At 39.8% G+C, this 23909-nt stretch overlaps 1 protein-coding gene across 1 annotated transcript; it reads right to left on the reverse strand.

The window, feature by feature from the left end:
- Positions 1–13973: 13973 nt before the first annotated feature.
- Positions 13974–22235, reverse strand: LOC121328902 (claudin-16-like). The gene is made up of 5 exons (XM_041274042.1): positions 22122–22235; positions 19873–19975; positions 16907–17071; positions 14372–14563; positions 13974–14062 (listed from the first exon to the last, which is right to left on the reverse strand). Exons 1-5 carry the CDS (start codon positions 22233–22235, stop codon positions 13974–13976), a joined length of 663 nt encoding a protein of 220 aa, XP_041129976.1.
- Positions 22236–23909: the final 1674 nt, after the last annotated feature.

Genomic DNA, 23909 nt, shown 5'->3' on the forward strand with positions numbered 1-23909 from the left:
CGACCAGTTACAGTACACAGTGCTTTGTTCTGTGTAGGCTATGTACCTTGAAGTACAAATCTAGTGATTTTACTTTAAATGTGCATGGTACAGAGGTTTTCTATAAAAAATAATTGACACAGGGGCCCCCTAGTGGCATATCCAGTTAAAGCACTCCGCGTGGAGTGCAGGATGCACTCTATAGCCTGGAGGTTGCAGGTTTGAATCCAGGCTATGTCACAGCCAACTGTGACCGGGGGTTCCTAGGGGGTGGCACACAATTGGCCGAGCACCGCCTGGGTAGGGAGGGATTAGGGTGGCAGGGGAATCCACAGTTCACCGCGCAGCAGCGACCCTTGTTACTGATAGGGCGCCTGCGGTTCTGCAGTGAAGCCATCAGATCTGTGCCGTTCTCCAGCACTATAGGTCTGGTGGCAGTAGGATGCGTGTTCCAGCCGCCATTCCCTGACTCGCCAGGGGAGCTGCAGTGGTGAACCGGGATATGGAGAACCACTGGGCATTTCAAATTGGAGAGAAAACTGGGGTAAAAAAATCATTGGCGGCGACTACATTTAAAAATAAATAAATAAATAAATAATTGACACAGGCAAAAGTTATTGCAGCAGTGTTTCCATAAAACACATTTACTACAAGTGCATTCAGTGCTGGAGCGCTTTTTGGTTCAGTTTTCTCAGATTAGGCTGGTTGCAGACTCGTCCTCTTATCCTCATCTGAATATTCACTATCGCTGCCTGACAAAGTTAAACTGGGGCAGCCAGCCCTCAACGGTTCATTTAAGTATAAATAGGGAAATCAACGACCCAACTGTGCGCCATGTGAGCGATCCAGTGCATGAAGCATAACATTGTTTTAATGCTTTTATATCGTTAATTGGCTGAGCTGGGGCTTTAAATATGTCAAGTTTTCAGCCATATGTTTTCTATTGAAATGATTCTATATGCCCTACCACTACAGCTACCCTTACATATCTTCTCTTAAAACTGTGGCTCAACTATGAAAGAGCAGGTAGTAAGATATTCATCCACAAATTGTTCCAGGCTGAGAATTGCCAGATTAAATATACATAATTAATACAATACATTTCTAAATGTTCGGATTGCAGGCCTGTCATTCAAGAATGCGTTCGCACATTTCCTGCTGCCAAGCGTAGACGTGGTGAAACACTGCCACCTAGTGTTCGTCTGATGAACTCTCTGAACAAAGGTGAGAGCCAGACTTTTCTGGTGAATTGGAACAATAACTGCATTACAATAACTACATTAGCCTGTGATTTAATGTTATACAATGAAAGCATAAAATAGTTTTACTGTAAAGTGCTTTTAGATTATGCATCATAAAAGGTCTATATAAATTAAATATTTTAAAAAAAAATTAGTGACTGGGGGGGGGGAGGGGGGGGGGGGGGGGGTTTATAAAACTATTACACAAAAATAAAACAGATGAAATTCAACATGAAACCTATTGGTAGGATTTGACTGGTACGATTTCCAACACACATAAATAATGCAGAAAATACGCAGGTTCAGTGACCTACAGGGGAAGTGCTTCCAGAGAATAAGGGCTTGACCTGAGGTGAACAAACTCGCGCTATGAGAGACACTAACGTCAAAGTTTTTTTGCAGCAGTATAGCATGTATATAATGTTCTTCCCTCTAGATTTCTTTTCTTTTGCCAGTATACATGATATGCATACTGGCACATACTGCCCCACTTTAACTGCTGCTTATAGCTGTGAAAAAAAAAAATCTATTTGGCCTGGAACAAAAAAGAGTAAGGGGGACTTTAAAATCTGAAAAGGAGTTGACAAAGCTAATCCTAACCATTGCTTCAAGCACTGCATAGAAACCAGGACCAGGGAGCACAGATGGGGATTAAGTCCTGATAGACTTAGGACAGAGCAAAAGAGCCACATCTTTACATAGAGAGTGGCAAGAGTATGGAATGGGTTACCTAGTCATGTTGTTGATACAGAATCACTTTAAGACCCAGCTTGACAAAGTTTGAGATCAATGAGCTACTGGGAACTGAGCAAAATAGCCTCCTCTCGTTCATAAATTGCCTTATGCTTTTATTTACTGTGCTTCATCTTGCTGTGTACTTTGCTGTGTTAAATTGATTAAATTGTTTTCTCTCTGCATGTGAAAACGCTGTTCAGGGTCAGTGTTAATTGGAGAGCAATTCATTCTCACAATATTTTAAGCTACTAGTAGTAGAGGATCTCTCTGCGAATTTTCTCTTTGTGAAGAATTCAAGCAATTTCACTTGAGCAACTTGTATCTGAAATCAAAGTTTTATTGGTGTTGCCAGAGTTGTACTTTTTAATGGTCATAGCACCCCCTTATTTTAAATAATTCCTGCTTTTGTGAAATTTCTAGGAAATGTCACTAACTAGTTGTCAGAAACAGAAAGTAAAACTGAAAAGAATCTTCATGTACAGTACATGTTTCTTCCTTTGACAGGTTGCTCAATGGCAAGAGTTACAGAATAAATGCGGGTCACTGCTGGGTGGTACACTTTAAAATCAAAAGTTATGTATATCAAAAGGTACAGTCCCATTAAGCAGGGTCTGGAGTTAACAATATTCACCCAAGCCGTTAGTGACCAGGACAGGAGCGCACAGACGTCCTCTCTCCTTGGGTCATAGGCTGGACTGAAGAGCTTCTCTTTTATACTTGTGGCCAGACTAAATTACCAATCCGTTGTCCAATTTAGCCTGACCACATTTTTTTTCAGCCCAGGCATATGGAATTTTAACTTCAGCATAGCCAAATAAAACTAAATGTGATGGGGTCACCTACTCTGCTTATATATTAAGAGAAAGCAGTAGAGGTGAAAGGTCACAATAGCATGAGCTGAAAGGAATGATGAGGGCGGTTCAGTGCAGGTACTTAAGATTTCCAGTCCAGTTCAAAGCAAGCTCCATACCCTGTAGGGAGATCCAGGCAATATGATTACAATTCTATATTGGAGCAACAGAACCAAGCTCCCGGGGCCCTGACGCCAGAGGGGGGCCCACACACATACAGAAATGAAAGTGCAACTATGAGTAAATATAGTATTTCTGTGCCAGCTATCCTACTCAACAGCCTTTAGGGCTCGACACGATGTTTCGTTTTCACTAAACTAAACTGTACGGGTGCAGTGCAGTGAAACGTTTCAGATCTACCCTTTTTTCTTTTCTCTTTAATTGCTAGCATCCTGTTCCCTTAGCACCCCTCCCCCCCTTCTCACACTTTCAAACTAGATGACATTTCGGAAACTTGACCAATAACAGAATAAAACTGAGCTGCACATATGAAACTTTAAGTTAATATTCCAAAAAAAAAAACCAGAAAACGGCACAGAAAATAGGAGTAGACCGATTACTTGAGGTCAAAATTGTCACCTAGTTGCCACTTCATAAATTGTGTGGTTGATAATGTCTGGTGCTCTATTTGTGAACGTAATGTTTCATAACACTTTAATGTTTGTGCACTATATTTTAAAACTGCTTGGAATTTTTTAAAACTCAATATTAATCTTCTAAAATGTAATTTACATGATATCTGTAAATCATAAGCAGATATCTTTAAATAATGTTTTGCTAGCATGGTACGCCAAACTGTCATTTAGAGCTATCTCTATATAACTTCCTGTTCATTTAAAGGTATCGCTAAATAACTTCCTGTTCATTTAGAGACATCTCTAAATCATTTTAAGATATATCTAAATACTATATCTTTCTGTTCATTTAGAGAGATCTGCAAATCTTTTTAAGATATCTCGAAATGAACAGGAAGTCTGTTCAAGATCATAAAGCTTGCAAGGTTTTGTAGTATCATTAATACAAGCTCCTAGATCGCATTCATTCATTGGTCAAATCTACAGCCAATTACTGTCAAGTTTCCATCAGCCGATAAGGTATATAAAACTCAGTCCTGCCGTGCTTTCGAATTACCACCTCCGCCCCAACCACCACCACCTCACTCCCAGCCTTGTCCTGAGGGAGGGGAGTATACGATGCTCCTCTGCCTAATATTTGTTCCCCGGGATGAACACGTCGCATAGATTTATAATTTTATTGTTTGTTTTTTAGCATGTGGCACCAGGATGCTCCGCAAGATGAGGCTGTGCTTCAACTCTTTGTGTTCGACTTTATTTTTCTTCAACTATTGTTTGGTTTCAAGGTTTTCTGGAAATCTGTAAGATTTGTATTTTAATAAAGGTGGTTGTTGTCCTGACGGGAATCTCTAAATTCCTTCCTGTGAAAATGCTCTCTGTTTTGGATGCACTTCCTGTCCATTTAGAGCTATCCCTAAAGTTATTTCGAGATATCTCTAAATGATTTAGAGATGTCTTTAAATTAGCAGGAATATCTTAAAATGAATGTGAGATATCTTTGATAGGAGGAGCTGTAGAGCACAGTTAACACCCATTTTATTTGCTGCGATTTTTCTAATCTTTGAAATCTCCACCCTGCTGGTAAGAAGCAAAGAATACATGTAAAATGATTATATTAATCAATAAAGCCACTGCAACCTGTTGCACAATTCATACAGGGTGTTTCAGTAAAGGACTTGGGTCGGCTCTAAGAAATACATTGGTGTAAAAGGTGAGGGATTTATTATAGTATTTTGTAATTCCCCCACAAAAAAAGGAGCAGGCCTATATATAACATTGTTTTTGTTGCTTTAATATTATGATACCCAAAATCGGGTCCCAGCGCTAATGATTGGGCCTCAACATTTGACAACAGTAAGTAACAGCTGGTAACTGTGACACCATCCCGAATTGAGAGTTAAAGAAACAAGATGTATATTATTATATGATTATAGAAATAAACACAGTGCTGTCTATTTCATCGCTTCGATGACATCTGCCTTTACACAGTGCTATCTATTTCATCATTTAGATTTACATCCAGCTTTACACCAATCTGCCCATGTCATCAGTTAGATGTACATGCCACTACAGATTCGCTTTCAATCTGAACCCCCTGGCTTTTTGGCACACACTCAGGATGCATTTCTCACTCAAACGGTGTGCATTGTCACTTGCAGAAAGCTGGAAGAAATGTCCTGATTAGAAGAAAAACCTCATAATGGAGTGTGGTAACCAGTGGTGTACCACAGGGATCAGTATTAGGTCCTCTGCTATTCCTAATCTACATTAATGATTTAGATTCTGGTATAGTAAGCAAACTTGTTAAATTTGCAGACGACACAAAAATAGGAGGAGTGGCAAACACTGTTGCAGCAGCAAAGGTCATTCAAAATGATCTAGACAAGATTCAAAACTGGTCAGACACATGGCAAATGACATTTAATAGAGAAAAGTGTAAGGTACTGCATGCAGGAAATAAAAATGTACGTTATAAATATCATATGGGAGATACTGAAATTGGAGAAGGAATCTATGAAAAAGACCTAGGAGTTTTTGTTGACTCAGAAATGTCTTCATCTAGACAACGTGGGGAAGCTATAAAAAGGCTAACAAGATGCTCGGATACATTGTGAAAAGTGTTGAATTTAAATCAAGGGAAGTAATGTTAAAACTGTACAATGCACTAGTAAGACCTCATCTTGAATATTGTGTGCAGTTCTGGCCACCTCACTATAAAAAAGATATTGCTGCTCTAGAAAGAGTGCAAAGAAGAGTGACCAGAATTATTCCGGGCTTAAAAGGCATGTCATATGCAGACAGGCTAAAAGAATTGAATCTGTTCAGTCTTGAACAAAGAAGACTACGTGGTGACCTAATTCAAGCATTCAAAATTCTAAAAGGTATTGACAGTGTCGACCCAAGGGACTTTTTCAGCCTGAAAAAAGAAACAAGGACCAGGGGTCACAAATGGAGATTAGACAAAGGGGCATTCAGAACAGAAAATAGGAGGCACTTTTTTACACAGAGAATCGTGAGGGTCTGGAGTCAACTCCCCAGTAATGTTATTAAAGCTGACACCCTGGGATCCTTCAAGAAGCTGCTTGATGAGATTTTGGGATCAATAAGCTACTAACAACCAAACGAGCAAGATGGGCCGAATGGCCTCCTCTCGTTTGTAAACTTTCTTATGTTCTTCTTATGTTCTTAAATGCAAACTGCGGTATGTTTGCACTGCGATTGGCCCATCTTTGTACATCTACCCCTAAATGTCTAATTTGCAGGTTTATTAACCATTTTAGTGTTTTGTTTTTTTTTAATGCTAGATATTCTATCAGAAAGTTCTGTGGTCAACTGTCACATTGCAGTGCCCTGCAATGCAGCTTCCTGATTGGTGAATGAAAGTTCAGAGGTTTTTAATAAACACTGTGACTGGATATGTTTTACCTAACAAATAGTCAGGCTGCACTTGTGATAAGTTTAGTGTAATTTCCTTTAATATGGTCCAGAAGCCCACAAACTCATATTCAGAGTTTTTTCACAGCCCTTAAAGTCACATTGACTTCACATTAAGTTCAAACACAGTAGTTTTTACTTGATCTCATGCATGACCATACCTAACTTTAACATTTAAACATGCATTTCACAGGGCGGAGCTATGGCCCCTGATAGTGTTTATTGACAGAGTTAGTAAACATACATATGGAGAGAGGGGTTCTGCCTCTTCAAGGCCCAACATTTACTTGATCGATAGACACAATAAACAGGAGGGGGGCCACCGTCTTTGAGGTGACCCGACATACAAGAGGGGCACTGTCTCTGAGGTTACCCGACATACGAAGAGGCTCGTGAACTGGAAAGAAAACATAAAGTTAGTGTTTGTTAAAACATATAATGCGTGGTGTTCCGCCTCTTCAAAGCCCAACATAATAGAAGGGGGGGGGGGGTTCCGTCGCTGACGAGACCCGACAAACAGGAGAGGGGCCACCGTCTTTGAGGAGACCCGACAAACACGAGGGATGCCATCGCTTGGGGACCCTCACATAGAGGCATCAGACCTGAAAGAAGAATTCCAAAAGAAACATACATGCAGATGGAAGGGTTTGGCCGGGGGTCCGCTCTGACTCATGGAGAACCCTCCTCTATGAGGTAAATGAAGCGGATCTTAACAAAGGGTTGGAGAAAGTGGAGTCACTAACCCCCCAGAGGAGACCGATGCAAAGGAGGTTGAGATGCTAGAGGAGGAGGAAACGAAAAAACACAAGACAGCTAGGAAGAGGTGACTAATGTTTAAATAAGGTAGATTTAATTGATGACAGGGGATGATAGGTTGTTGGTGCCTAGCTCCGCCCCTTGAACCCCACCTATAGGTTAACATTTTATTTTGATCCCATTAAAAAAAATGTTAAAACAATTGTTGTATATGCTGAGATACTAATGTAAAGATTGATCCTCAGGGATCATTTTTCAAAAGGCTCAGTCACAGGCTCTCCAAATGAAAAGATGAAGGATTCTTTTAACTATTGTTTTGTAGTTATTTTCAAGGAATTGTAATTGTAATAAGTGGACAGGAATCAATGACAGCTGCTTGATTGTAATCTATTCTCCCCCCAGTTGACATGGTTATAACTCGAGCCTTAATTATAGTCATGTGTGTGGCCTGTATCTTTGCCATTCCCATGATCCTCTGTGGGATGGGATGCACCAGGCTGGTGAGAGATGCTGGGAGTCAGAAGGGACCCTTTTTCTCTTTGGAGGTAGTTCATTACCTTATTCATTATTTATTAGGGCTAGCTGGTAAATGTCTATTTTTTATGCATTATATAACTGGTGAGCAATTTTTTCAATGGGCTCATTCAGTTGACTGGCCGGTTATTACAAGGAAACACATGCTCATTAACACCAGCACGAGCTGTCAAACTGAATAGGAATTCCATACGTACCTCACATGCTTCCTGTCTTCTCTCACTCCGTGGCAACTGCGCTTTTCTCTCTACTGTCTCACATCATGCAAACCTTCTTTTAAATGTTGTTAAAGTTATCAAAGTTGTTACAATTCTAAATAAAATTATTTTTTCACCAAAACTACTTGAAGTCAAATCAACTTTGTTTTGCAACACTGGGGTCAATAAGATGCTGGACCTCAAAGAAACGGCATAGGTGAAATTACCTATGAAGTGCAAGTGTAACAGATTTCCTGGAAGGCAAGACAAGCAAACTGAGAACTTTCTTTTAAGTGTAGTACCAGATGTCAATTTCAATTCAATGTCAATGTATTTGTTTATATAGCGCCTTTCATGCCACAGTTGCTCAAAGTGCTTTACTTGTCAGTTAAAGCAACAGGTAGCAACAGGGCACACCAGATACGATTTAGGAAAGTGTTTTGTTAGCTGCAACCTTTGTAATGCCATTTATGTCCTAAATATTTAGGTATTTCTGGTGCAGTCGGGGTGCTGTGGTATGCAAGCGGCACCTTCATCAAATACAGGCGGGAGGTACGTATACAGCTACAAGTGGAACATGTTATGTAATGATTAGCTCATTAATGTTTGACTATAAATTGGGGATTCGGCACAGACTGTGCTTGTCTTTAAGTGTCTGGGTCTAACAGCTCATCAGTCCCACTCTGCATCTGAATCATATGCTTCCTGATCCCTAACTGATCAATATGGTTACAGTTCATTAAAAACATTTTGAGTATAACTATACAGATGTGTTTGCAGATGTACTGGATACACATGCTTTCATTTTAACTATACATCTATTTCAACACAAATCTATCAGTTTAGATAACCATGGAAAGGTAAAATATGTAAATGACTGAGCATACTTTTCATGAGAGAAGCAGCGAGGGTCAACAGTTTTTATAATGTGGGATTTCCTTTTCGGGAGGTGGGTACGCTAGCTTTTTCTACACTTCAAAAGCTATTTAAAAACAATTGAATCATTGGCTGATCATTTAAAGGGCCTTGCAGTTTGCATCCAAGTTATGTTGACATTTTTTTTTACTGGTAATCTGAGCAAAAGCCGAGTTGATTGGCCCACTTAATAACATTACTAAATACAATTAAAATGCAGTGAAATGTCATCAGAGAAAAATCAAGCTTAAACATTTTGAGGCAGCTGTATTTCATCTTCTTATTTATTTATTTATTTATTTGTTGTATTTCGACCCCATTGTCTTTTTGAACGTTTCATTTCCCTGTGTCTGTATCCTTACTTGATGGGAATACAATGAAGAGTAGCATGCAGGCACATTGTAAGGACATAGAACAGTTTCAGGCTGTATTATTTTAAAAGAGGGAGCAAACTGTTTGTAAACCCGATCTGCCCAGACAACCTTTAACTCCATTGCTTCTATTCAGGTCACATATGCAGTCCCCGGGGTCACGTATGAGCTGGACTGCTCTTACTGGTGTGGTCTGTGTTTGTGCAGTGGGGATAATGCTTCTGTCAGCAACCTGTTTGAGGATGAAGAAGAGGAAGACTCACAGAGCCACGCTGCTCCTGACGGGACACAATAACCACATGCCAACATTGCCAATCCCTGGACACAGCAAGACGTATCTGTGACTTGATTTAGCACGACATTGCCACTCGCAGGACACAGCCAGACTTATTGTGACTTCATTTATAATGATTGTCTTTGCTTTAACTGTGCCCTGATGCTTTGTCTGATGCAACAGAGGTTTTCTGTAAACCTGATGCTCAGTTATTCTGATTCACTGTTTAATATTGCAATCTCAATCCTTATTCACAAAGCATTGGCCATCAGCATGGTCTGTGATCATATTATTGAACTAGCATGAAACAGCTGCAGCTCCTAATTTCATTTACTGGGTTATTTATTATCAAGCTTTGTAACATCAACGTGTTGTTTTAGATTTATTTTTTAATGAAAACATTCAGCCCAATATGAAGAGATTAAAAATAGAAGAATGAGCCCCAGTCTATTTTTTTTATGACGTACTAGTTGTTTTTATTAATAATCTATCCCATTTTAGCTTTAACAGTTGGTTATTAAATATGAACTTGTGTTTACACAGTCAGCTGTCCTCCCATATGAGGATGTAACAAGTAGGATATTGTATGGATGTTCTACATGTTGGGCCAGTGGTTAAAGAAAAGGGCTTGTAATTAGGAGGTCCCTGGTTCAAATCCCAGCTCACTCACTGTCTGACCCTGAGCAAGTCACTTAACCTCCTTGTGCTCCATCTTTCAGGTGAGACGTTGTTGGAAGTGACTCTGCAGCTGATGCATAATTCACACACCCTAGTCTCTGTAAGTTGCCTTGGATAAAGGTGTATGCTAAATAAACAAATAATAATAATACCATTTTCATTAAAAAAAGGCCAGCCAGACCTACCCTGTCAGTAAATTTGAAACCCTGTTTCAAGCATCACATTGCAGAAATAATAAAGTTAGCATCATTTTTATTTGTGGGACACATATGTCCTTTGTACTAAAGGGTTAAGGAAGGGCTGTGCTAATATTCTGGATGTCACACATTAGAACCATACTGTGAATTAAATATGCATTGCTTTACAACGGCTATATCACAGAAACATTCACATTGTACCTAACAGTGGCTACCCAGGGTTACAGCCGAGAAGACTGGAGTATTCTACGTTTCTCAAAGGGTTATGGTTCAATGTCATTATTTGTTAAATGTGCATTATTTGCCCAAGCGCTGTACTAAGGCTGTGTCAATACCACTAACTCCACTGAAGTTTATTTTTTAACTAGAGGTAGGTGCTACTGTATTTATATGTGTTTTGTTTTATGGCTGCCCTTCTCACTCAGCCATTCTCAACTGTATGAAAGCAATGTTGTAAACACAGCCATGCACAATTGTCTTTTCTGTCGAGGTGGTTATTTCATGCCTGTAGCCATGGTGCCGCAAAAGGAGCACTTCATATTCCTGCCACCAGGTGGCAAAAGAAACACGGGGGGAAAAAATCTGTTAAAATAACACCAAGGTCCTTAATACTTTTAGGACAAAAAACCCTAAACAAGGGGGCAGATACAAAACGCATACAGGAAGTCTGGATGTTTACAAATGCTGCCATTTCATCTTTATCAAGCAACATTCCTTTTAAAACCATTTGACACATTTTAAACAGGGAAATTACCAGAGACATTTCAAATTATTTAATTTAGGAAAAAATATTCAACAGCAAAGCATAGACAGTTTAGTTATATTACACTTGACATAAACAATGTGCTATAGTCATTCAGTATTTAAGAGTACAAATAACATATTTCAAGTATTAAAAAGTTACATATTGTTAGGGTAGAGATTGTAAAGGCTAAATCTAATGCTTCAGTACGCTTCCATCTTCCACCATTGAAAATGAATCTGAAATCAGCAACACAATGATTCATTGAATTACGACAAGTTTCCATCTACGACCGGGACTGAGGTGCTTTGAAATCAATCGAGTTTCCACTGACAGCAGACTGAAATCAAACCCCTTTAAATTAGGACCCCAGCTGAGACTCCAAAGGGCTGTAATGTATTTCACGAGAAATATTGGAGGTAGGTGACAAAATAAACGGGCATTTTACAAAAACAGCATACACACACACACACATACAGATGCTAATTGTTGTCCTTGGTTGCTAATTGTTGTCCTGTTGACTTCAGATGGAACTGGCTGCAGCCCCAGTTTGATAGTGGATGTTGAGTTGTACAGACTGGTTTCATGTTGCATTTGAGTTTGGGTTTACAGACATGAGTCTTTCTAAACTGCTTTGCATTACAAAGGTAATATTAACTTCTTTGAGCCTTTGGTCAGGCACATTCCTGGTTTTGAAACTCTGGGATCTAGTTTGAATCAGTCAAGAGGTACTGGGCCATATTTCTGGAGCATTTACTCCAGTCTTTAAGTAACTCCTGTACTTTGAAAGATGAAAATACAACAGTAATGTACAACACTAAGAAACAAACAATTTGAGAGTGCTTGAGGGACCTCCAGATCTATGTCTTAGAAGTCTGATGCTAGGTTTGCAGTCTGGGTGTTTTTTTCTTGATTAAAGACTGGAGTGTGTTTTAGTTGATTAAAGACTGGAGTACAATATGGCCAGCTGTATCGAAATGCTAAAAAGGATTTCAAAATTAATAGCTGTTAGGACCTAAGGTTGACCATGCCCACTCAGTGTGTTTGTCTGAAAAAACACGCAAACAGATACCAAAACAATCCCTGTTTTTCTACCTTTGTGTAACAATGCTGATGGAAACATGATGCGTTCCCCTTTGTGGATTTGTCCTCAGTATCACCTGAAGTTGAAACTATGTGATCTGTTTGATACCATTTGTGACTACACTTGTGAGAAGGAAGGCGATTTACTAGGCGTCATTTGTTATTTGCAGATTTGACAACAACGTGCATACGCAAAACAAAATATTTTCCACTGTCCTCCAAGCCTTTTTTAAATCATTTCTCAGCAGAAGAACCTTTAAAGTGCTTGTAGCTAACAAAATAATTCCATTAATTGTTCTTGTTGTGCACCTCTATTAGCTAAATAGGTCCCAAATGTGCTGTTTTGAAAGAAACACAACAACAAACATGGATTTTCATTGAATTGTTTTAAACATGATGTCTAGTACTAAATTAGGAAGTTCTCGGTTTCTATGACTTGCTCTCAGGAAATCTGTTGCACTTTTTCACCTCAGCAGTGTCTTCAGGGTCAAAGCATGTTAATGGCTGAAAGCATCCTGTCAACAGGGAAAGCAGCTGGCCGGTTAATGACTAGAATAAAACTTTTGAAAGACCAAGGAAGTGCAACACTTTCTGAAAGCATGGTTTGGAAACAGAGATTTATTTAATCTAGGGTAGTACCAGACATCAGGTTTTAATATTTCAGGAATTATTTTGTCATCTATAATCCCTTTTAAGCTATTCTTATGGCTTTGGTGCAAAAAAATAAATAAAAAAATAGTATTCTGAACTTGCAATGATGTTCAGTCCTAGTAGAGAAAATTAAGCACAATTCTGGATTATTTTAATGCTTTTTGTTTCCACGGTTATTTTGGAGTAAGTTTTGGTTTGAGAATTAAAAAAAAAAAAAAAAAAACAATAAACAATAAAAGGCCCTAATTGCATTTGCACGCTGCTCTTAATAAATATCCAGGCACAGTATTATCATAATTACTATTAAAGAGTATAATATTTCAATATTCTCTTTACTAATCTCTTGGAAATACATCTGAACCTCATTATGAAGACTCTTAGCTTTTTACACATGAAGCCAGTTAAGTAATACTATATCTAACCATTCAAAGCTATCTTTCAAAGCTATTTCCATGACACACTGTGTACAAAGTAACACAAACAATCTAAAAGTGCCCTGATAACTAGCAGTGTGACTTCAACAGGAATAAGCAACAGAGAGGAAACGGAAGGATGTAGCCCAACATGAACAAGCTGCGATGGGTACAACAAATAATCTTCATTTTCCAGACGAGCAACTCGGAACCCCCTACATTACATTTCTCAGTAGTTTTATACAGTTAACATGTTGTATTCCTCTCCTTGAACCTGGTTCATTATACCCACGTTACAGGGTGTGTGTGTGTCCCTGGATTTCGATTGGGGAATTATACCCACGTTACAGGGTGTGTGTGTGTCCCTGGATTTCAACTGGGGAATTATACCCACATTACAGGGTGTGTGTGTGTGTGTGTCCCTGGATTTAGACTGGGGAATTATATCCACGTTACAGGGTGTGTGTGTGTCCCTGGATTTCGATTAGGGAATTATACCCACGTTACAGGATGTGTGTGTGTGTCCCTGGATTTTGATTGGGGAATTATACCCACGTTACAGGGTGTGTGTGTGTCCCTGGATTTCGACTAGGGAATTATACCCAAGTTACAGGGTGTGTGTGTGTGTCCCTGGATTTCGATTGGGGAATTATACCCACTTTACAGGGTGTGTGTGTGTGTCCCTGGATTTCGATTGGGAAATTATACCCAAGTTACAGGGTGCTGCTGATCTGATGGAAGGGTCTCTTAGGCAGCCTAGCTAACATTTAACATTCAGGAGTCTCCTTATCAGAGCCCCTCCATCACCTCCCTGTTGCTGTCTTATTTACAGTTAATAATCCTTTAACTACACTCGGGAATCCATTGCATATATCTTTCCAGCTGCTGTCCTTCCGTAATGATATATGGACCTGTTATATCGCGAAGATCTGGCATCTGGAAAACAAAAGAGTTTAAAAAAAGAAGATGCATAAATTAGCTTGTATTATATAAGCAACTTTTCTCAACACTTGTAAAAATACAAGTAGCTTAAAATGTATTTATTTGACCTTGTGATGTAGGGTTGTTCATAATATTTGTGTGTAACTTCCTTGAAAATGTTTAAGGTTGTTAGGTATTAATTTAATAGAATAAATCATGCTAATTATTTAATTACAAAATGTAAGTACCAATCATAAACATCTTACAATGTGAAACCTAACCTTGTATTAAGACTCACCTCTTCTCATTATGTGATACACTTACCTCTAAAAATATAAAGGCAGCAGGTTAGTACAATAGAAGCTAGAAAACAGCCTGTTGATCCAGCCATCGCAAGCCAGCAGGACCAGCCAAATTCATAGTGAATCCCTAAGAAGACGTTCTTTAAAACGAGAGTGGCTCTCTCCACATACACATCCACAGCATACCACACCGAGCCAATCATCCCAGGGATCCCTGAAACAGCACGAGACAGAGAGCTAATTCAAAGCCATTACTGTCAATGTGATTATACTGCACACACCCAGGGATCCCTGAAACAGCACGAGACAGAGAGCTAATTCAAATCCATTACTCTCAATGTGATTATACTGCACACACCCAGGGATCCCTGAAACAGCACGAGACAGAGAGCTAATTCAAATCCATTACTGTCAATGTGATTATACTGCACCACACCCAGGGATCCCTGAAACAGAGAGCTAATTCAAAGCCATTACTCTCAATGTGATTATACTGCACACACCCAGGGATCCCTGAGACAGAGAGCTAATTCAAATCCATTACTCTCAATGTGATTATACTGCACCACCCAGGGATCCCTGAAACAGCATGAGACAGACAGCTAATTCAAATCCATTACTCTCAATGTGATTATACTGCACACACCCAGGGATCCCTGAAACAGAGAGCTAATTCAAATCTATTACTCTCAATGTGATTATACTGCACACACCCAGGGATCCCTGAAACAGAGAGCTAATTCAAATCCATTACTCTCAATGTGATTATACTGCACACACCCAGGGATCCCTGAGACAGAGAGCTAATTCAAATCCATTACTCTCAATGTGATTATACTGCACACACCCAGGGATCCCTGAAACAGCACGAGACAGAGAGCTAATTCAAATCCATTACTGTCAATGTGATTATACTGCCACCACACCCAGGGATCCCTGAAACAGAGAGCTAATTCAAAGCCATTACTCTCAATGTGATTATACTGCACACACCCAGGGATCCCTGAGACAGAGAGCTAATTCAAATCCATTACTCTCAATGTGATTATACTGCACCACCCAGGGATCCCTGAAACAGCATGAGACAGACAGCTAATTCAAATCCATTACTCTCAATGTGATTATACTGCACACACCCAGGGATCCCTGAAACAGAGAGCTAATTCAAATCTATTACTCTCAATGTGATTATACTGCACACACCCAGGGATCCCTGAAACAGAGAGCTAATTCAAATCCATTACTCTCAATGTGATTATACTGCACACACCCAGGGATCCCTGAGACAGAGAGCTAATTCAAATCCATTACTCTCAATGTGATTATACTGCACACACCCAGGGATCCCTGAGACAGAGAGCTAATTCAAATCCATTACTCTCAATGTGATTATACTGCACACACCCAGGGATCCCTGAAACAGAGAGCTAATTCAAATCCATTACTCTCAATGTGATTATACTGCACACACCCAGGGATCCCTGAGACAGAGAGCTAATTCAAATCCATTACTCTCAATGTGATTATACTGCACACACCCAAGGATCCCTGAAACAGCTTGAGGCATACAGCTAATTCAAATCCATTACTCTCAATGTAATTATACTGCACCACCCAGAGATCCCTGAAACAGCAAGAGACAGACAGCTAATTCAAATCCATTACTCTCAATGTAATTATACTGCACACACCCAGGGATCCCTGAAACAGCATGAGACAGACAGCTAATTCAAATCCATTACTCTCAATGTAATTATACTGCACCACCCAGAGATCCCTGAAACAGCAAGAGACAGACAGCTAATTCAAATCCATTACTCTCAATGTGATTATACTGCACACACCCAGGGATCCCTGAGACAGAGATCTAATTCAAATCCATTACTCTCAATGTGATTATACTGCACACACCCAAGGATCCCTGAAACAGCTTGAGGCATACAGCTAATTCAAATCCATTACTCTCAATGTGATTATACTGCACACACCCAGGGATCCCTGAGACAGAGATCTAATTCAAATCCATTACTCTCAATGTGATTATACTGCACACACCCAAGGATCCCTGAAACAGCTTGAGGCATACAGCTAATTCAAATCCATTACTCTCAATGTGATTATACTGCACACACCCAGGGATCCCTGAGACAGAGAGCTAATTCAAATCCATTACTCTCAATGTGATTATACTGCACACACCCAGGGATCCCTGAAACAGCATGAGACAGACAGCTAATTCAAATCCATTCCTATCCAGGAAGTCTGCTTTACCTTTGTGTCTTCTGGGTCAAAGCATGTTGCCTAGAAACTGTAAAGAGCTACTTTATTTCATCTATATTTTTCCTAATATGCAATGCCTGCCTGTTTAATGTTCTGTGATGTGTGTATGATTCTCTATTGTGGAAGTGAGGTGGGTTAGCATATTATTGTTGGTCAGACTTCCCAAATGGGCTTTAGTGGGCAGTGCAACACTAATATACCTGCTGGAACAACAATATTTTTTTTAAACAGATCTGTAATCCATAACTCCAACCACAGAATTCCTAAGCCACCATACCTCCTACCCCGAATATGAAGCCTGCCATGTAGCACATCCTCAGTTTAATGTGGGGCTCTTCCTTCAGGAAGCGCACACAGTCCAGACCCAGCATCAAGATGATGAGTGCGAAGCTGGCCAGGATGTCCGCTGTGATCATCAGCGCACGGGTCAGCACAATCTTCACTGTAGAAATAAGAAGAGAGATGAGAAACCCCAGCATCTCCAACACTGAGAAGAGAAATGAGAAACTCCAACATCGCCAACACTGAGAACAGAAATGAGAAGAGAAATGAAAAATCCCAGCACCGCCAACACTGAGAAGAGAAATGAGAAGAGAAATGAAAAACCCCAGCACCTCCAACACTAAGAGAGATGAGAAACTCCAACACCGCCAACACTGAGAACAGAAATGAGAAGAGAAATGAGAAACTCCAGCACTGCCAACACCGAGAAGAGAGATGAGAAACTCCAACACCGCCAACACTGAGAACAGAAATGATAAGAAAAATGAGAAACCCCAGCACCTCCAACACTGAGAACAGAAATGAGAAGAGAAATGAGAAACCCCAGCACCGCCAACACCGAGAACAGAAAAGAGAAACCCCAGCAACACCAACACTGAGAACAGAAATGAGAAACTCCAGCACAAACAACACTGAGAACAGAAATGAGAAGAGAAATGAGAAACTCCTGCACCGCCAACACTGAGAACAGAGATGAGAAACCCCAGCACTGCCAACACAAGAAGAGAAATGAGAAACCCTAGCACCGCCACACTGAGAAGAGAAAATTAAAAAGCTCAAACCAGGACCCCAAAAACTCCAGATTTCTGTTTCATTCAACTAAATATTTGCTTTATTTTTTATTATTGGCCCCATTTTTCCCCATTCATGTTCCTTCACCCCAGCAATACCACAATGGTTCAGTAGTACTGAAGCTCAGTGAGCCTTTTTATCCCCCAGGGCTAATTCATTGTGCCATGTACAGTGCTCCCCCTTTATAAGGCAGCCTTTATAAAAGAACAGGTTATAAGGCGGTACGGTCATAGCTCCCATTTGCACCATAATGCCATTACAGTAACGCTAGTATTCTCGTTATAAGGCGGAACACAAATAACACAGTCTTTTAACTATAGCTCCCAACTACAGCGTTATAAAGGGGGAGCCTGTATTATGATTATCACAAACAATACAAGAACAGGGAAATGAGGTTCTCAGAAAATTAAGTGTGTTTTTAGAGCAGGGGCATTACAGTCATTTAAATAAATCTCAGCTAATAGGGTGGAACCAATTTAAAACTGAATTCTCCAAAATCCTGGCAAAGTAGGATGGAAATGTGATTAAACAAAAACATTGATGCATTTTTGCCAGCATGACATGAGGAGACAGACAGAGCATGTGTTTGTATTGAAATCCATCTTCTCCTCACAGACTTCACAATCACTGCACAAGCACTTCACAATCACTTCAAGCACTTCACAAGCACTTCACAATCGCTTCACAAGCACGTCACAATCACTTCACAGTCGCTTCACAAGCACGTCACAATCACTTCACAGTCGCTTCACAAGCATGTCACAATCACTTCACAGTCACTTCATAATCACTGCACAAGCACTTCACAATCACTGCACAAGCACGTCACAATCACTTCACAAGCACGTCACAATCACTTCATAGTCGCTTCACAAGCACGTCACAATCACTTCACAAGCACGTCACAATCACTTCATAGTCGCTTCACAAGCACGTCACAATCACTTCACAATCACTTCACAGTCGCTTCACAAGCATGTCACAATCACTTCGCAGTCGCTTCACAATCACTTCACAAGCACTTCACAGTCGCTTCACAAGCACGTCACAATCACGTCACAATCACTTCACAGTCACTTCACAAGCACGTCACAATCACTTCACAGTCGCTTCACAATTACTTCACAATCACTTCACAGTCGTTTCATAAGCATGTCACAATCACGTCACAATCACTTCATAGTCACTTCACAAGCATGTCACAATCACTTCACAATCACTTCACAGTCGCTTCACAAGCATGTTACAATCACTTCACAAGCACGTCACAATCACTTCAAAGTCGCTTCACAATCACTTCACAATCACTTCACAGTCGCTTCACAAGCACGTCACAATCACGTCACAATCACTTCACAGTCGCTTCACAAGCACGTCACAATCACTTCACAGTCGCTTCACAATCACTTCACAAGCACTTCACAGTCACTTCACAAGCATGTCACAATCACTTCACAGTTGCTTCACAAGCACGTCACAAGCACTTCACAGTCGCTTCACAATCACTTCACAAGCACTTCACAGTCGCTTCACAAGCATGTCACAATCACTTCACAAGCACGTCACAATCACTTCACAAGCACTTCACAGTCACTTCAAAAGCATGTCACAATCACTTCACAGTCGCTTCACAAGCACGTCACAAGCACTTCACAGTCGCTTCACAAGCACGTCACAATCACTTCACAGTCGCTTCACAAGCACATCACAATCACGTCACAATCACTTCACAGTAGCTTCACAGGCACGTCACAATCACTTCACAATCGCTTCACAATCACCGGACAAGCGTTAATGGGCTAAATGGCTTATTCTTGTTTGTAAATTGTTAAAGCACTTATGTTTTAACAGAAAATAATATTTCTGTATACAACTGAGTTATTTGTACACATTTTGCTACATTAAAATAGGTTCTTTGTCCAATGAAATTATACTGTATATGCAATATAAAACACAGAATATTTTAAAAGTAAACTTATTATACTCTAATTGTACTTGGATAGCAATATAAAGCCAATTTAGTACACAATACAAAGTTCTCAAATAAACAGATTAGTGCTTGTAAAAATACTGTTCATGAAAGGTGCGGTATGCAAGCTACCCACACGTATGTAATGATGCAGGGATAGACAAGAAGAATCTGGATTAGGGAGTGAAAGCAAGACTCACAAGGATGCTCTGCTAATATCGTGTCATACTGGTCACATGTCCGGATGCCATCCTGAGTGTTGGTGACACACTCCCACCACAGCCCTCTGCACTTCTGACTGACCTGGAAGACAAGTAAGAGAGTAAAAGCTTCATTAGACCTGCAGCCTCACAAATGACTTCATTAAGCAAAGGCTAATCAGATGTGTGCCTATCTGATACTGCCATGGACAGTTACTCTCCCGTTGCAGCCTCCTGCTTGATCATTTCTGAAGGTCTTTGAATTAGCTGCACTTCATTATCAAGCTAGTACTGCAGCCCTCTGCATTACCCAGCACACTCATCCATTATGAATATGGGCTACAGTGTTAGTTACAGTGTTCAGGGATGAAACTTGTTGATCTTAATGGTCTCAGTGCATAACCAATGCCCCACTTTGACACACATAGCAGTCAGACTGTACAACAAATAGAAATGACAAAAAACAACTTCAGAGAATTAAAATCCTTCATACCAAAAAAGGGGCAATGAGAGAGACAAACAAAAAACAACAGTAAGAAGATAAGAAAGACTGCAAGAGAGCAGGCAGAAAACCTTATTAATATAATCAGTGCAACTCTTTACAAATGTTAGCTCGAAACCAATCTGAGCCATAGCCTCTGCCGACCCCAGTCCATGAAGAAAGTCTGTAGGACTCTGAAGAACACTTCAAATAAATAATAACACAATATGAAGTATTACTAATTTAAAATGCAATGAAAAGTATGAGGGCATGTGGGAAGCATATTCATCTTGACATAAATTTACCAGTGGTGCACGTCCATTATCAGATAAGTACAATCAACAGTCTTGATTATAACAGTAAGATAGAACTGTAATAAACCCTCAAGAAGGCATTGGCTGGAACCTTTCTCTACTGGACCTAAGCTTTACCTTAGAATTCAGAATATAAGTTTTATAACAATTGGATGAGTTATCAAGACATTGGTAAAAAAAAAAAATGTGTGTCAAACAAAACTATGGGTGCCTCCCTGTCAGCAAGATTGTATAGCAGATAATTAACATTCCTTCAAATGAAGTGCAGATATTTACTTCAATCTGAGTCAACCCCCCAACTCCCCTTTCAAGAAATTCAATTTGCAGAGAAATCTAAAGTTTTTGAACTTTTCTGCTCATTTTTCTTTTCTTATATCTGTATGATAAACATTTGTGCCAGGTTTCACCCTTGAACAATGATTTGAAATGACGACACATGAAGGTCGTTTGAGCTGGGTGACTCTATGGTGTGCTGTGTACTGTTTTGTTGAGATGAATACAGTATTTAGGTGAAGGAAATGAGCTCCAGATGCCAAAGCATAATAAAGCATTTTGTATCAGTCATTGTTCCTTTGTAACTTGTATTGCTCAGCAGCTGCCTACCGAACACACAGGCCCCTGTAAGTGAGATGTGAACCTCTGTGTGCTGATCCTGTCTGAAATGAAGTCCATTATCAATGACATGCTGTAGGTTTGCCTTGAGAGACAGACCCTCGAATTACAGCCCAGTTTCATATGCCGTCAAAGAAATATGCACTATTAACCATTCTTTGCGATGGAAAGTCATTTTTAAAGAGCGACTACCTGCAAATGTCATGTTCTTCTGTCTTTTGCTCTCTCCTTGCCATGCTTGCAATCCTGCTGGATGATTCTTATTGCCTTTTCTCAAGTGCTGTGGTTTGTACATTGTATTTTCACCAGAGTGCAGGTGCTGCTGCTCAGTTCTGGTTGCCTGCCAGGTATTTGTGACAAATCTGCTAGATCAGTCAAAGTGTCTTTATAGAAGCAAGAGCCAGTGCCATCTAGTGGTCTGACACTTCATGACCTTCTGTTTTGTTGGCCTCAGATTACTGTGCCCTGGATAGAGCTGCCAATTACTAACATAAAGACACTCTGGACAATTAACCTACGCATAGCACATGTCTATGACAGGCAACTAAAACCGAAGAGTACCTCCAAGAACAAGTCAGAATGACTGCACAAATCATACAAAGGGAATAGAAACAATCAAATTGCACACTCCATAACTTTAAACAGTTTAAACATTGTTCAGTCATTAATGAGTGACGCAGGAGCTTTTATCATATTATAGGAGTATCACTGAGTCTCTTTCTCATACAGATGGACTGCTTAGTAAATCTATGACCCCCACTGCTGCACACCATAGTGATCCGCTCCTTGTTTTACTACATCAAGTTCTAGTCAATGGTTGGTTTTGTGCTTCATCCTCTCACCTCCAAGCTGTCATCTGCGTTGACCATCCAGCAGTCTGTCCATGTGGCCACGATGAGGAACAGCGTGGAGACCAGAGACAGGCAAAACGCCATGAATTGAAGAACCACGATCATTCTCAACTCTGGAGGACTCCAAAAATAAAACACTTCTTACAAAACATTCCAACAACTTCAAAATCACATTCCCCGAGGAGAATGTTGTATCTGCATGCATTGCATAGTAACATTGTAATGAATGTGTAATTGCATTTGAATTTCCAATACTTATTGTCAATACGATTGTATTTAATTAAAATGTTTGCCGTATTTATTTACATATTATGTAGATATAATTAGATGTATGTCATTTTCAAAATACAGTAACATACGTGTGGTTAGAATTCATCTTGGACCACCAAAGGAAAGGTAAAGCAGATTAGTGCTAATAAGGATCTGTTCTTGTAAAACTAAATTACAGTAACGTAATCCAAAATGAACACTTCATCCTGCTATCTCAGTGCCTGAATGAAATCCAATCATACGCGGCTGTACATTTTCTAAAAATAAATACCAATTAAGACAGAGGTGCTTTTAGTGGGCTCTAGGCACAACTTAGCTAAATCGTCTGGTTCTGAATTATCATTTGATGGGACTCTATTGACCATCTCATACTGTGAAATATTTGGGAATCACTGTGGAACCAGAACTCAGTTATAAAGGCGTCGTTTTATCATTTGAGGAACAATTGAGATCCATTCTATGTGATAAAGATGCTGAGATGTTGCTTCATGCCTTTGTTATTTCTTGTCTAGATTACTGTAATGCTCTGTTTGCTGGCCTTCCTGATTCTAAACTGCGTTGGCTACAGGGCTTAAATTCAGCTGGAGCTCTCCGGAGCTGAACTCCGGTAAATATTTCCGCACCTTAACTTCAGCCTCAGGCTGTTCTGTAGTGAAAACAATCCAAAAATACAACTTTACTAGAAATAATTATTAACATTTGTTTTCACGAGGACTATAGCCATTTATTTTCATTCCTTTCCTTGCTGTGTTTGTGCAATTACCATGCACAGCTGTTAATTAGTTAACTGCTGTGTAAACTAGACACAACGTATTTGCTTTGTTTCCGTGATTGAAATAAGTCACTACTATCGGCAGACCTGAAACAACATATCGGTTTGTTTGCCTGAAAATGTATGAACTTAACTAGTTTCAAACAATATATCGAATTGAAGTACTTGACTCAATGGAGGGGCTTTGTGGCGGTTGGGCTCTGGGAAATATTCCATGAGAATTTAAGCCCTGGTCACTTTCAACAGGTTCAAAATGCTGCAGCCAGAGTACTGCCTCGCACTTGTCGTTCACAGCACATTACTCCAGCTCTGAAATCACTACATTGGCTCCCTGTTAAGATCATGATTGAGTCGTACCCTTAGATCAGCAAACGTTGGCATTTTGATAGCTTGATAACAAGTGCCTTTAGCAGCTATGCTCCCTGCCTTTGGAACTCTATTCCAAATTATATCAGACATGCTGACACAGTTGAAAGTTTTAAATCAATTTTTAAATATATCTGAGTGTGAGCTTATTTTTGAGCTGGCTTGCTGGGCCATTCCTTGTTAGTTTAGAATACTATATAAAAGTAGATTGTATTCTTTTGTATATGTTTAATTAACTTTTTTCATATTTTATATTAGGTCAAGATTTTTTAAATTATTTAAATCCTCAAATGGTAGGGGGTTTAAATGTGGTAAAATCCAGATAATACACACCAGTGGTTTAAGATTCGAATGGTTGGCTAACCGTCACG

Source organism: Polyodon spathula, chromosome 16 (genome assembly GCF_017654505.1).
Source record: "Polyodon spathula isolate WHYD16114869_AA chromosome 16, ASM1765450v1, whole genome shotgun sequence".
NCBI classification, from domain to species: Eukaryota; Metazoa; Chordata; class Actinopteri; order Acipenseriformes; family Polyodontidae; genus Polyodon; species Polyodon spathula.

Excerpts from the sequence above, each read along its gene's own strand:
- LOC121328902 (XM_041274042.1), bottom strand. The coding sequence starts at position 22,235 with ATGATCGTGGTTCTTCAATTCATGGCGTTTTGCCTGTCTCTGGTCTCC. Across the intron at positions 19,976-22,121 it reads ACGCAGATGACAGCTTGGAG|GTCAGTCAGAAGTGCAGAGG; the intron begins GTGAGAGGATGA and ends CTTGTCTTCCAG. Across the intron at positions 14,063-14,371 it reads CTGCCTTTATATTTTTAGAG|ATGCCAGATCTTCGCGATAT; the intron begins GTAAGTGTATCA and ends TTTGTTTTCCAG.